The 12,470-nt window shown below is 37.1% G+C and overlaps 1 protein-coding gene across 2 annotated transcripts in view; it reads right to left on the bottom strand.

Annotated features, from left to right (window-relative positions):
- The window catches only part of PID1 (phosphotyrosine interaction domain containing 1), an 89,007-nt gene that overhangs the window by 47,983 nt on the left and 28,554 nt on the right, over positions 1-12,470 (bottom strand). Inside the window, exon 2 of one of the 2 annotated variants that reach the window (XM_063306669.1) lies at positions 10,903-11,049. The exons of the other annotated variant lie outside the window; for it this stretch is intronic. Within the exon in view, the coding sequence (XP_063162739.1) occupies positions 10,903-11,049 (147 nt within the window). The remainder of the gene's footprint in view (positions 1-10,902; positions 11,050-12,470) is intronic. 2 annotated transcript variants of the gene reach the window in all.

Here is a 12,470-nt window from a genome sequence, read left to right as displayed (position 1 = left end):
ATTACTTGCTGCATTCTAGCACTTTCATTTCATTAATCGAAAATCAAATCAGCTGAAGAAAACTTAAGGCAGCCTTCCCCAATCTGCTGACTTCCATATAAGTTCAATTCCCATTGGTGTGGCAGTTGAGCATGATGGAATTTATGGTCCAAGTATCTGGTAGGCATCGGTTTATAAAATGGCATGTGAATTAGTGTACTGGACCTAGTCCAACATCCTGTTTCCAGCTATGGCACATCAAAGCTTTCAGAAAATCCAGGAAAGTAGATGTCTGCTATCTGGTAACTTGAATACAGAGCTCTAAACAAGATAGTTCCATTGAATTATCATTTTTTTTACAGACTGTTTATAAATACTTGAACTACTGAGGAAACAAAGTTGTCAATAACTGTTTACCCTTCCGTTCTTATGAAAACGGAATATCATGGGTTTCTATTGCCAAAGAGTTGGCAATTAAACAGAAGACAAAGAAAAGGGTTCCAAAAATGAAAAACGTAAGTTAGAATTACAAATGTGCTAAAGTCATGGCTCAGGAAAACAGACTATTAGAAAACTGAGGCAGAGATGGGAGGGCTACAGCCATCTTGAGTCTCTAAAACTCAATACATTGTGTCCCTATATTGAATGATTTTCCCAGTTATAATGAAATATTCTAAATGTAGTTGACACCAATTCTTACATATATCATAGGTATACTTTGAGAAAAAAATACAGACATGTAACGTGTCAGCTCTGTGACAGTGTGGAGGCTTACTATGGATCCATATACAGTAAGCCATTCCCATTTCATAGTCTCCTTCCTAGTTCAAGGTATTGACAACTTTGACCAATTGTTAATGACTTATTCTTAGGTTTGTCATCAGCCAGACTCTTAATGCTACCTGTAAAATTTCAAGAGCATCAAAATGCATTTTCTTATACATAATATGATTAAATGCACTGCTTTTATGAAAACTGTTGGGGAAAAGATGAATAACACATATAACTCTATTTCACAAGGGAACAATATTTCCCAAGCTCCATGGAGTAGAAAGTCCACCCCTCCTAATATAGTTAATATACTGTATGTCAAGTTTTAGAAGTAAAGAATGGTCCATCTAGCAAAGCCAATTGAAGTTGAAATGCAGTGTCAGCATTAATCATCATAAGGCATCAACTCGCTGTTGGATAGGCTGGTAACCATGGCAACCCAGCCTAGATATTACTCATACAAATTATACAAGATATGTTTCTTGTGGACCCATCCAGAAGCCAAAGTGATCATAAAAAAGGTGAAAACAGTCTTCAAGAACATGTCATAGCAAGACAATTAGCAATGACAGCAGAATATGTTCAAAGTGACCACGACAATATATTTCAAGCTTGCTTTATCATCTAATGTCAAACAGTATTTAGTGGAATGAATATGGACTGTATTTATTATAGACAGATGGATAGATAATATTCTATACAGACTGCTGAGTGTGTGCTGCTCACAAGAAGATTAAAAAGCTAAGAAATTTTGGACTATGTGTTATATAAATATCAAAAACCTTCAAAGCTCTCAAGTCCATTTAAGAAAGAAAGAAAAAATGTTATTTCATTTATGAAGCAGCTCCTGCACCAAAACTGTTAAAAATATGATGATAATAAAAGAAATTAAACATAGTAAAAGCCAATTTTACATATATACATACACACACACACACACACACACTTTATAATTAATAACTATATATGTTTTTAATCCATTCAATAATCGTGTCCAATTCTCAGAGACTGCCTGGACAAGTCCCTGCAATTTTCTCGGCAAGGTTTTTCAGAAGTGGTTTCCCATTGCCTCCTTCCAAGGGCTGAGGGAAAGTGACTGGCCCAAGGTCACCCATCTGGCTTTGTGATTAAGGCAGGACTAGAACTCACAGTGTCCCGGTTTCTAGCCTGATGCTTAACCACTTGATATATAGCATGCAACTATAATATCGTGTTTTTCCTTCTATAATTGCAAGTAGAGTAGCAGTCTGTTTAAGAAGTGTAAAGTTTTGTACTCAGTTTAAGTGCCTGCTCTGTAGTATATAATATATATTATTATACTATTATTATCAGCCCAAATCAATCCACTACAGGATGAACCTACAGTAACCCGCAAGGTTACTGACCGCACTAGTCAAGTGCAAGTTGGTAGATTGATGTTGTTTGACTTCCCACTCTACGACTCAAAGAGAGTGATCATCCTACCCTTCTCTTTTGTAAGGCACTTGTGATCATTCTTTTTCAATGAGCCTTTGGCAAAGGATAGAGATTTGGAATAGCCATTTTCTTTATTTGAAAAGATTGCAGAACTGGGCCAGTCTAAAAATAATTTTAAAAAATAAAATAAAGTTTAATGGTTTTAATTTATGTGTGTATGCCAACATGTCACTGTTGACTCCTGGCAACTGCCTGGACTAGTTCCTACAGTTTTCTTGGCAAGATTTTGAAAGTGGTTTGCCATTGCCTACTTCCTAGGGCTGAGAGAGAGTGACCCAGGCAGCACTAGAACTCACAGTCTCCTGGTTTCTAGCCTGGTGCCTTAACCACTACACCAGGCTACACTACACCACTTTATAATTAAAATGGCTACACTACACCATTTTATAATTAAATATAATTTAATGATCTGTATTAAATTAATATATAAAATTATAATATAATTTTAATTTATAATGCACCAAAAAACTTTAGTTATTAAGTGGATTAGAAATAAAATACATATAGTAAACTAATAATAATGAATGCAGAAAGATTTACTTCTTCCTCTTTATCACAAATGGAGAACCCTCCCATCCTTTGGGGGTATCTGTCCCAATTACATGTCAACTAATCTTCATGTAACAGGATCTATGGCAGAGCTTTTGTCTACTTTTCAAGCTCTGAAAATTTCCTAGCAGGTAATAAATCTTCAGTCAACAAACACTGTCTCTTCTTCAATTCATTTCATGCCACCTTCTCAAAACAGACATATTATGGCAAAATATCTGTGACACCTTAGGACATAACACATTTTCTGCATGAGTTGTCAGCTTAAAAGAACTCCCATTCTAAACTTTAAAAAAGGAAAACCCTCATACTCCTTTTTGCAATCATAATATGTAAATCAATTTCTACAATATTTCTGAAGCTTTTAGTAAGATTTTTTATTAAAAAATTTAACAGAACTTGCCCGGGATGATAAGCCACTTAGATTTACTGTGTTTTGTTGAAAATTAGAAATGCATCAGGCTTCTACCATGTACATAGTGATAGCTTCATTCACTGGGAAAAAATGCCCCTGAGAACCGCAGTTTTTTCTGAGAACCTGCAGAAGCAGAGACAATATCATTCTCCCTTTTATGCTCAAAGATTATCCTTCTAATAGCAGCATTAACAAATATATATGATTAGTTGATTAGAGACACTACAGTTTCCTATGTTCCAAATTGCCACATCTAAAGATATGTCATTTTAATTACCATTTAATTTTTTATCTTTATTTTCCTTTCAAAGGTTTAAAACTGTCCTTTACTGAGATTCTATTAATATATATATATACACACACACACACACACACACAAACACACACACACACACACACACACATACACAGAAAAATTTTTAAAGATCACTTTTTCTAACTATGCATTTAGGATGTAATCTACCATCTAAGTTACCAATCTACCTACATCTCTTTATAGATTAAATGTTTTACCAAATAATTAGTAAATTTATTTTCTATTAGTTATACAAAATTATTATAATTGTTATTATATGTAAAAAAAAGAAAATCAGGCAGGGAAGAAACTGTTTTGATTTTTCATTTACCAAGATAATTTCAAGTTCACAGTTCCATGTTATCATACTTCATCCTATTATTTTCAGTAAAATAACTGTAGCAAAGCCAAAATTAGAGTTTCCCACAAATGTTGTTCCCTTTATCTTGCCTGTCTTCAGAACATGAGCTTCATGATGATTTAGGTATTAAACACTATACACAAATGGAGCAAACTATTATTATTAAGTTTGTATGCTGCCAAATCTTTGTGGACTCACAATGACATACAACAACATATAAAATGCAACAAGGTATGCACAGTAAAAGAAAATAGCAGGTTCGTAAACACAGCCCCCAAACAATACTGAATACACAGTAATAAGGAAACTTTCAAATGCCTTTGGTGAGGGTAACATTAAATGTAGGTTTAGGTGTTAGAGGTAAATGACCACCACCTCAGTAAATATTTGTGTTATGGCTTGGGACTTCTTTAAAGTGTAACCCATGTAACATGTAACCAATGGCACATAAGCAGCTGTGGTGTCCCAAGCACTGGAGCCTTCTGGAAAGTTACTGCCAAACCGCATCAGCAAAGAACAAGAGGGATGATCCCTCACTCTTCCTTCCCTTGCCTAACCACCACATCATCGATTTGCTTTCACCATTCTACCTCTTTCTTTCATATTCTAGCAAGGACCCATTTTTGCACAACCAGCTGTTGCCATCATCGAAAGAAATCTTTTTATATCCAGAATATTAAATATACAAGGACAAAGTTGCCCATCCATGTGCTAACCAGGTCTGACTATGTTTAGCTTCAGAGCCAAGAAAAGGATGCCCAGCAGGTGCTGCTACCTGATGCAATGAACCCAGACTTGGCCTGTCCAAAGAATTCTACAAGATGATATTTTTGCTAGCAAGCCCAGTGAAACAGCAGCCTCTTCACTACAATCCTGGTGAAAGTGTCTTCTGAGAATGCCCAAAAGACCTTTGGGGAACCATGAAGCGACTGCATGAAGATCCAGAGCAAAATGCCCGAGATCATCCCTTTACCTGCAACCAGGTAAAAAGATACTAGTCATGGTATCAGCACTACCATAGCTATTGTTATAAGCCCTTTCCACATGCAATGGTGTGATTGGTGCTACCCTTGTCCATCCCAACAGCGTTATGGATCTTTCCGTAAACTTAGAAGGCCAGTCTGATTAAGGCCACAAGTGTGATGGTATGTGGGAATGACTTTGGGAGACAGGAAGAAGAGCCACAAACTGGACAACCAACATGTAAAAGATTTCTCAGCTCACAGGAGGGGAGACGTGGGAAGCATTTCAGAAGGGACCCTCCCTAGTTTTATGGAGAATAAAAGGAAAGGAGGGGAGAAATCCTTTCAGCCTTGCAAGATTCTGTTAATGTAACCTTACAAGAAAATAGAGTTACTACTTATGGTTGTGCTTCTTGTCTGGACTATCTCAAAGGCCTAACATCAAGTTAATCATCTTGGTTTCTGCTTCAAAGTAAATGCTACAATGACAATTTCATAACGCTTCCTCTGAAGTTGCAGTGTGGGGCAGGTCTGCGTTGGCAGAAGATCCCATCTCCTCCTAAGTATTTACCTCTGGGACTCCTTCCTACTATCTAGAAACCAAGGTGCTGTGGCATCTTGGCTTTTTCCTTCTTCTCTCATCACAAAAAGCTAATGATGCTAGCCAAGGAGAGAAAGTGGGACAGGACCATCTCCTGATTTTGGCACTCCAATACTGGCTGACCAGTGCTAACCATTTCAAGCAAGCAAAAATTCCATTATAATCAAATCATTATCAAACAAAGGAGTTTACCTGCCATTTCCCATGGAAGGCAGATAGTGTATAAATGCTGGCTGGGGAATTCTGGGAGTTGAAGTCCACACATCTTAAAGTTGCTAAGGTTGAGAAAACACTGGCATAACTTAATGCATGCTATTTTATCTATTTTATTATTTATTTTGACACTGATACATCATCTTTCTACCCAATAATAACAACAACAACAACAACAACAACACATACAAATCAAGACATACATCATACAAAATAAGAAACTATCCTGCAGGACACATCAGTAGGAAAATAGGTATTACAAAAAGCCTATCAGTTTTCAGAAATCAATTACAAAATCACTAATCTAGATAGCTTTCCTCCCTCCTTCCCACAAATGCAGTGGCTGAGAAACAGTTCTTTGTGCTGCATGGATATGTCTAAATCTAGAAGGCAAAATACACTGTCAGTGTTAAACAAACAAAATTATCCAATATAAATAGATCACATTTTTCTACTTTTGAGGAAGACACTGATTGTATGGTATGGTGGAATATGCATTCACTGCATTTCAAGTAAATAATTTCAGGCACACATTCACTGTCTTGTATGTTGCAACACTGCATATCAGGTTAATCATTCTATTGCAGTAAAAGGTAATTGTTCAGAGAACTTCATGTTCATACCACTTTCATCATCTTAGCATGCACAACTTTCATCTCAATATAAAGCAAATATTCTAATGACAAATATTTTAAGTCCATCTCATAAACAACACGTATTGCACATGAACATACAGAACGATGAAAAATTAAGCCAACTTGTATCACTAGCTACCATTTAAAAATATATATATATACAACATATCAGCTTTATGAAAAAAAAAATTCTTACTCCTGAAGAATAACAAATTATAGGACAAATGTACCAATAAACTTTTTTTTTCTATGTAAAGCTGTCATATCTGGAGAAAACTAAGTCAAATGCCAGAGGAGAAAGGACAGCTCATATAGATTGTCTAAATAGTGGAAAATGGTTTTCATAATAATTTCCCATTTGGATATCCAAGTTCCTGAACTCAGAAAATTTTGGGATAGCATACAGTTTTGGTGATTTTTTATTTTTTGTTATAGGAAGGTGACTGTATGCTCAGTCATCTCATTAAAGTTTTTCTTAATAATTGCAATTAATACTGAAAAACAAAAATTTGTTCTCTGGAAGTTAGTGATCTAATAAAGCTTCCCTTTCTCCACTGCACATCTCTGTTTTAGCATTCATTCATAAAGCGAACTCTAGTTCATTTCTCTGATCATTCTAATTATGAAAATGTGTAAATTATCATATGACGCAGCTCATTCAGAACAGGGAGGAAAATGAAGTTAGTCAATTTGCCTATCTAATTGCTACTCTCCATTTGGTGATTCAAACATTTATCCTTGATGTTTCCTTCATTTATAGATAGAATCTAGATACTGCCAGATTTAAATTCCCATCATCTTCAACTTACACAGTCAGAGAGGATGGAAGTTTCAGTTTAGCTCTCTACCTTTGAGGTGGAAGTTTATAGAATCGATTCATACTTTAGGCTGCTATGTATAGTGAATGAGTGTCAGTTCTCACTTAATATAAATAGCTGCAAGAAATTGACACAAAGGTTCCAAATATACACAAAATGTGCACAAATATATAATATTCTTAAGAGAGCCAGTTTGTACAGTGGTTAAAGGCACTGTGGCTAGAAACCAGGAGACCATGAATTCTAGTCCTGCCTTAGACCCAAAGCCACTGGGTGACTTTGGGCCAGTCATTCTCTCTCAGCCATAAGGCGGCAATGGCAAAATCTTGCCAAGAAAACTGTAGGGACTTGACCGTGAAGATATGTATTTGTATATGTGTATGTGTATGTATGAATCTCTCTGTGTAAGAGTGTGTGTGTGTGTGCCTGATTCTGAACATCTGAAGATAGGAAGCAAATATTTATAAATAACAGTAATCATTAAACCCTGCCAGAAAATTTTACACATTATATGCCAACATTCTGGAAATAATTAGAATGCTGGTTAAAGCAAACAGACTGATTTAGGCATTTTTCTCTCCCTAATTTGCAGAGATTTGTTATTTAATAGGAGCATGATGAACTGGCATATTTTGTTTAGCTCTTCAATATTTACCATTCTGTTTTCACAGTAACCTGTACCAATCTTCCACCAGTATCCAAACACAGAACTTAAAACATCAGTCGGAAACCAGCTGGAAATTTAAAAAAAACATCAAGCCTACTGACCTAGCTGCCTGACAGAAACAGGACCTAGTGCCAAGAACAGAAACAGGCTTTTTTTTCACCATAAGCCATTTCTTATAATAAGGGACAGTTAATCCTGAGAAATAATGGTTTACATGACTTTAGTCACAGTTTGTTGTAGCACGATATGGCTACATGAAATGGATACAAAAAAGATATGATTACTTTCATTTAATGTTCGTTTGTTCCCACCATCTCCTGCAAATGTTTTGGTGCTATTATTGATGTTCTTCAAAGTAGTCAAAACTAAGTAGCATCTCACAGCCACAGATTTGGGAAATCTGTCAAAAATAATATAGTCAAATAGCCTGCCAGTACAGGAAATCCACTACTATAGCATACAGGATAACTGGCTATCCAGCCCCTGCTTAAACACCTATAGTCAGGAGTTAATTTCCAAGCAGTCTGCTTCACTGTTGGACATGTCACATCACAAAGGAAGCTTGTGATTCAAAATAGCCTTTATTATAAATCAAAGCTTTCTATTTGAATGAAAGGTTTGACCATCTGGTGCCCTCAGATGTTTTTATCTTCTCTTCCAATAGATCCTGAAATCTCTTTGGCATACCAAGCCAAACCCAGTCTTAAAGATTCCCTCTCAACATGTGCCCCATGAAAGGGACTCAACAATGCTAGTTATCAATACAGAATATCTCTATTAGACACCTGACATTTTTTTAAAGATAGCACCTAGCAGTGCTTTGGGTGGCTAGGGTTATTGGTTGTTCTGGGATATTAATGCAGGGCTGTGAGAAGTAAGGAGCAAGATGGAAGAATGAAGCAGAAAGTGGTTTTGAGAATGGGATACTGTGGCATTATAATGTACTGTGAAGAAGAGTCTATGCTCAAGGCTGATGGTTAGGGGATAGTAAATGAGGATGAAAGGAGATAAAACAAATTATGGATTGTACTTGACCCTGCTCCATCCCAGGGAAGAATGTGCTGGTCTGCTGAAAACAGAACACATGACTGGCAAGGTCTATGTGGCATAGTGGAAGGGAAGGTACAGGTTATCAGCTATAGATGGCATGGCACTGGATTGTAACAGGGACTACCTTGTCAAATAAAATGCTACATATCCAGTCCAAAATTAAGGGAGGCCTACTTTGGATTCTACCCTAGTGATAAGTCAAGGAGGTATGGACTAGGAGACAGGCCTTCTTGGTAGCAGTTCCTGCATTACAAAAAACATTCCCCAGAGATGGCCACTATCCTGCTCACATTCAGGAAGTCCCCCAAAACATGTTTCTATTTTAGCAGGCCACTGAGCTTTATACAGTTTTATCTACTTTTGCTTTGTTTTACTTCCATTTGCACTGTTGTGTTATATCGTGTTGTTGTGTTGTTTATTTATTTATTGGATTTACTGTATATGGTTGCCAACTCAAATCCATGACTCCGGGTGGCTAACAATATTAAAAATAATAAAGCCACATACAAAATATCACATAAAAACACATAACAGCCGAGTAAAAAAAAAAAGTTTAAATCATCCAATCAATACAACCAGGAAACGGGCTCCATCACACACCCAGGGCCCCAGGCTGAAGCATAGAACCAAGTGTTCAAGGTCTTAGAGAAGGACAACAGGATCAGGGCCAATCTTATCTCTGAAAGGATGATATTCCAGAAGGCAGGTGCCACTGCAGAAAGGGCTTCTCCTGGACCCCACTAGAAGCCCTCTGGCTTCCTAGAAGACAGAACCCAGAGCATGCCCTTCCTGAGGAACGGGTAGAAATAACAGGGGACAGACAGTCCCATAAATAACCTGGCCGCAATGAGTTATATTATGGGTATGATAACCCATTATGGGTTTAATAACCGCCCAGAGTCCCTCTTTTGGGGGAGATGGGCGGTAATTAAATTTGAATAATAAATAAAATAAATAAACTCACTTAGTATTCTTATCATTTTAAATAGTGGAAATATTTCATATTAGTTTGTTTCTGTATATCATCCAGAGTTGGCCAGATCGGTCTATGTTGTTAAATAAATTAAAAATAAATTATTCAATAGGAGTTTCAAGGAACACCCTATCATCTATCTTCAGCAATTACTGCCTTCCAGTCAAGAATACATTAATTCTTGCCACTTACTCTGACCACACCTGTCAGTTAACTCAAACACATAATAAGCCACTTTTGCTTGGAAAAAAAAAATACCTCAAAATGAAAAATTACCTGCCAGCTTCACATCAATCATCAGCTTCTAAAATTGTTACCAAATTCCTGAGGGCTGATTCTGATTCCACTCTTTCCAAACTCTTCCCTCATTTATGCCTATTTTCAATACAGATGCAATATTTGTTTCCTTAAGAACCATTACTCAAAGAGACCACTATAAAGGTGTTTGTCAATATTTGTTTGCTAAGGGGTACATTAAATAAACAATTATATGAAGAAAATTATATAAGACTGAGGATACAGCCTTTGGATGTCTAAAGGCTTTTTCTTTTTCTTTTCTTCTTCGTCTTTTTTTTTTGTGGGTGTGCATTCAAGTCAGTGTTAACCCTTGGCGACTGCCTGGACTAGTCCCTACAGTTTTCTTGACCCAAGGTCACCCAGCTGGTTTCGTGCCTGAGGCAGGACTAGGACTTGCGGTCTCCCAGTTTCTAGCCTTGTGCCTTGGGTCAGTCACTCTCTCTCAGCCCTAGGAAAGAGGCAATGACAAACCACTTCTGCAAAACCATGCCAAGAAAACTGCAGGGACTTATACAGGCAGTCACCAGGAGTCAAAAAATCCTCTCAAAGGGACAAAAAATAAGGGTCGATAATAAAACTTTACTTTGATCAAATAGAATTCTGAGCAAAGAATGAACAACCTTGGTATATGACGTTTTTAACAAGTCCAGAAAACATGGAATGAAGTCTTTAGCAATATATTTTCCTAAGATTTTTCCAGCTGCATATTAATAACATGCCAGCTTTATCAATCGGTGCTCATATTCTGAAACCATAGATGTTTCGAGTCCTCTTTTCATTTGTTTTTATATTAAAGTAGAACATTGCCAGGGAAGATATGCTGCTTCAATTATTACATACCTTGCATCCAGCATGTGTCCGAGTCTTCATTAATGGAGTTGTAGTGCACAACTCAATAGCTTCTGGCTCATGGAAGATTACAGCGGGAAGAGGTTCCTTCCGAAGAGTTAAGACATTTAGCTTAGTCTTCAGCATGGTCTGAAAATGCTAAATGAAATAAAAACAAAGACAGTACGGGGTTGTTTTTTCTGTTTTGTAGAATTTATGTCCTTGAATAAAACAAAAAAACATGAAGGTCAATATTTCTACCTGACTTGTTCTAATGATCTGTGCAGTGACATGGAAACACTGCTGGAAGGAATGAAAATTGCTTAAGTTCATGTAAAACAAGCAAGATAGGAAGATAATGCCATCTATGTTTCTTGATACAGATGAAAGAAAGAAAAGAACGTTAACATTGTTCTCTAATAATCCCCCACACAGTTTCTCAAAATTGTTGAAAAAAGCGAACTTTGCTGAATTGCAATAGAATCCCTAAAGTAAATATCCGTGTAATATTCCTTTTGATTAAAACAAAGCCGCATTTTAGCTCATTCATCTGAACTAATGTTTTGTGCCTTAGTTTTCAACGTATTCATTACTACTAAACTATACATGATGTATTCAAACACAGTAAGATGGTGTAAGTGAAAATCCATGGATATTAAGGAAAATCATATCCAGAACATCCAATATTTTTCAGAAATGCCTACATCTCTACCTCCATCATATTAGCTCCTTCCTAACTGCTACCAAATTCTGATATATGAATTCAGAATTCCAATGCTGGGATTGCACAGACCAAAGGGAAGAAATCTTCTCCTGCTTTGGGATCAGTTCCAATTGGTATTGATGGGCAGGGGGAGAGGTCAAGCCGTGTCCCCTGTTTTGTGGGGTTCCTCAGTGCTCAATGCTCTCCTCTTCAACATCTAGATGAAACTGCTAGGTGGGATTATTTGACAACACAGGGTAAGGTATCATTAGTATGCTGATGATACCCAGCTGTTTATCTCCACCCTAGGCTACCAAGTGATGCTTTGGAGGCCTTGGTGTCTGGAAGCTTGGGGGTCTGGATGGGCAAGAACAGGCATTATCTCAACTCAAGCAAGGCCAAATTGCTCTGGGTTTTAAGGCCTCCTGGATCTAGTGATTTTCCATCTTGATTTCTGAATGGGGTTGTGATATTCCAGGCAGAACTGGTGCATAATTTGGGGATTCTCCTGGACTCACAGCTCCTGTTCAAGGATCACATAGCAGCCGTGGCCAGGAGGGCTTTAGCAGCAGCTACCTTCTACACCACCATTCTTCCCAAGGTTAGATTATCCCCAAGCCTGCTGGCCTTTGGTAAAGCTTTAAGATCTGGCTTAATGTGGGGATCGAGAGAGAGTGGAGCCCATGAGCTGAATGTGTTTGCTGGTGATTGTTTTATTCTCAGTGGCCTTTCTTTCTTTCTTTCTTTCTTTCTTTCTTTCTTTCTTTCTTTCTTTCTTTCTTTCAATTTATAAGGCCTTACAGCTACCCATCTCAAAAATATAACTCTGGACAGCTAACAATAGTTTAAAACAACATAAACAACGACAACATAATAA

The sequence above is a fragment of the Candoia aspera genome, chromosome 6, assembly GCF_035149785.1.
Source record: "Candoia aspera isolate rCanAsp1 chromosome 6, rCanAsp1.hap2, whole genome shotgun sequence".
In the NCBI taxonomy this organism is placed as follows: Eukaryota; Metazoa; Chordata; class Lepidosauria; order Squamata; family Boidae; genus Candoia; species Candoia aspera.
This window is presented reverse-complemented; position numbering and strand designations above follow the sequence as displayed.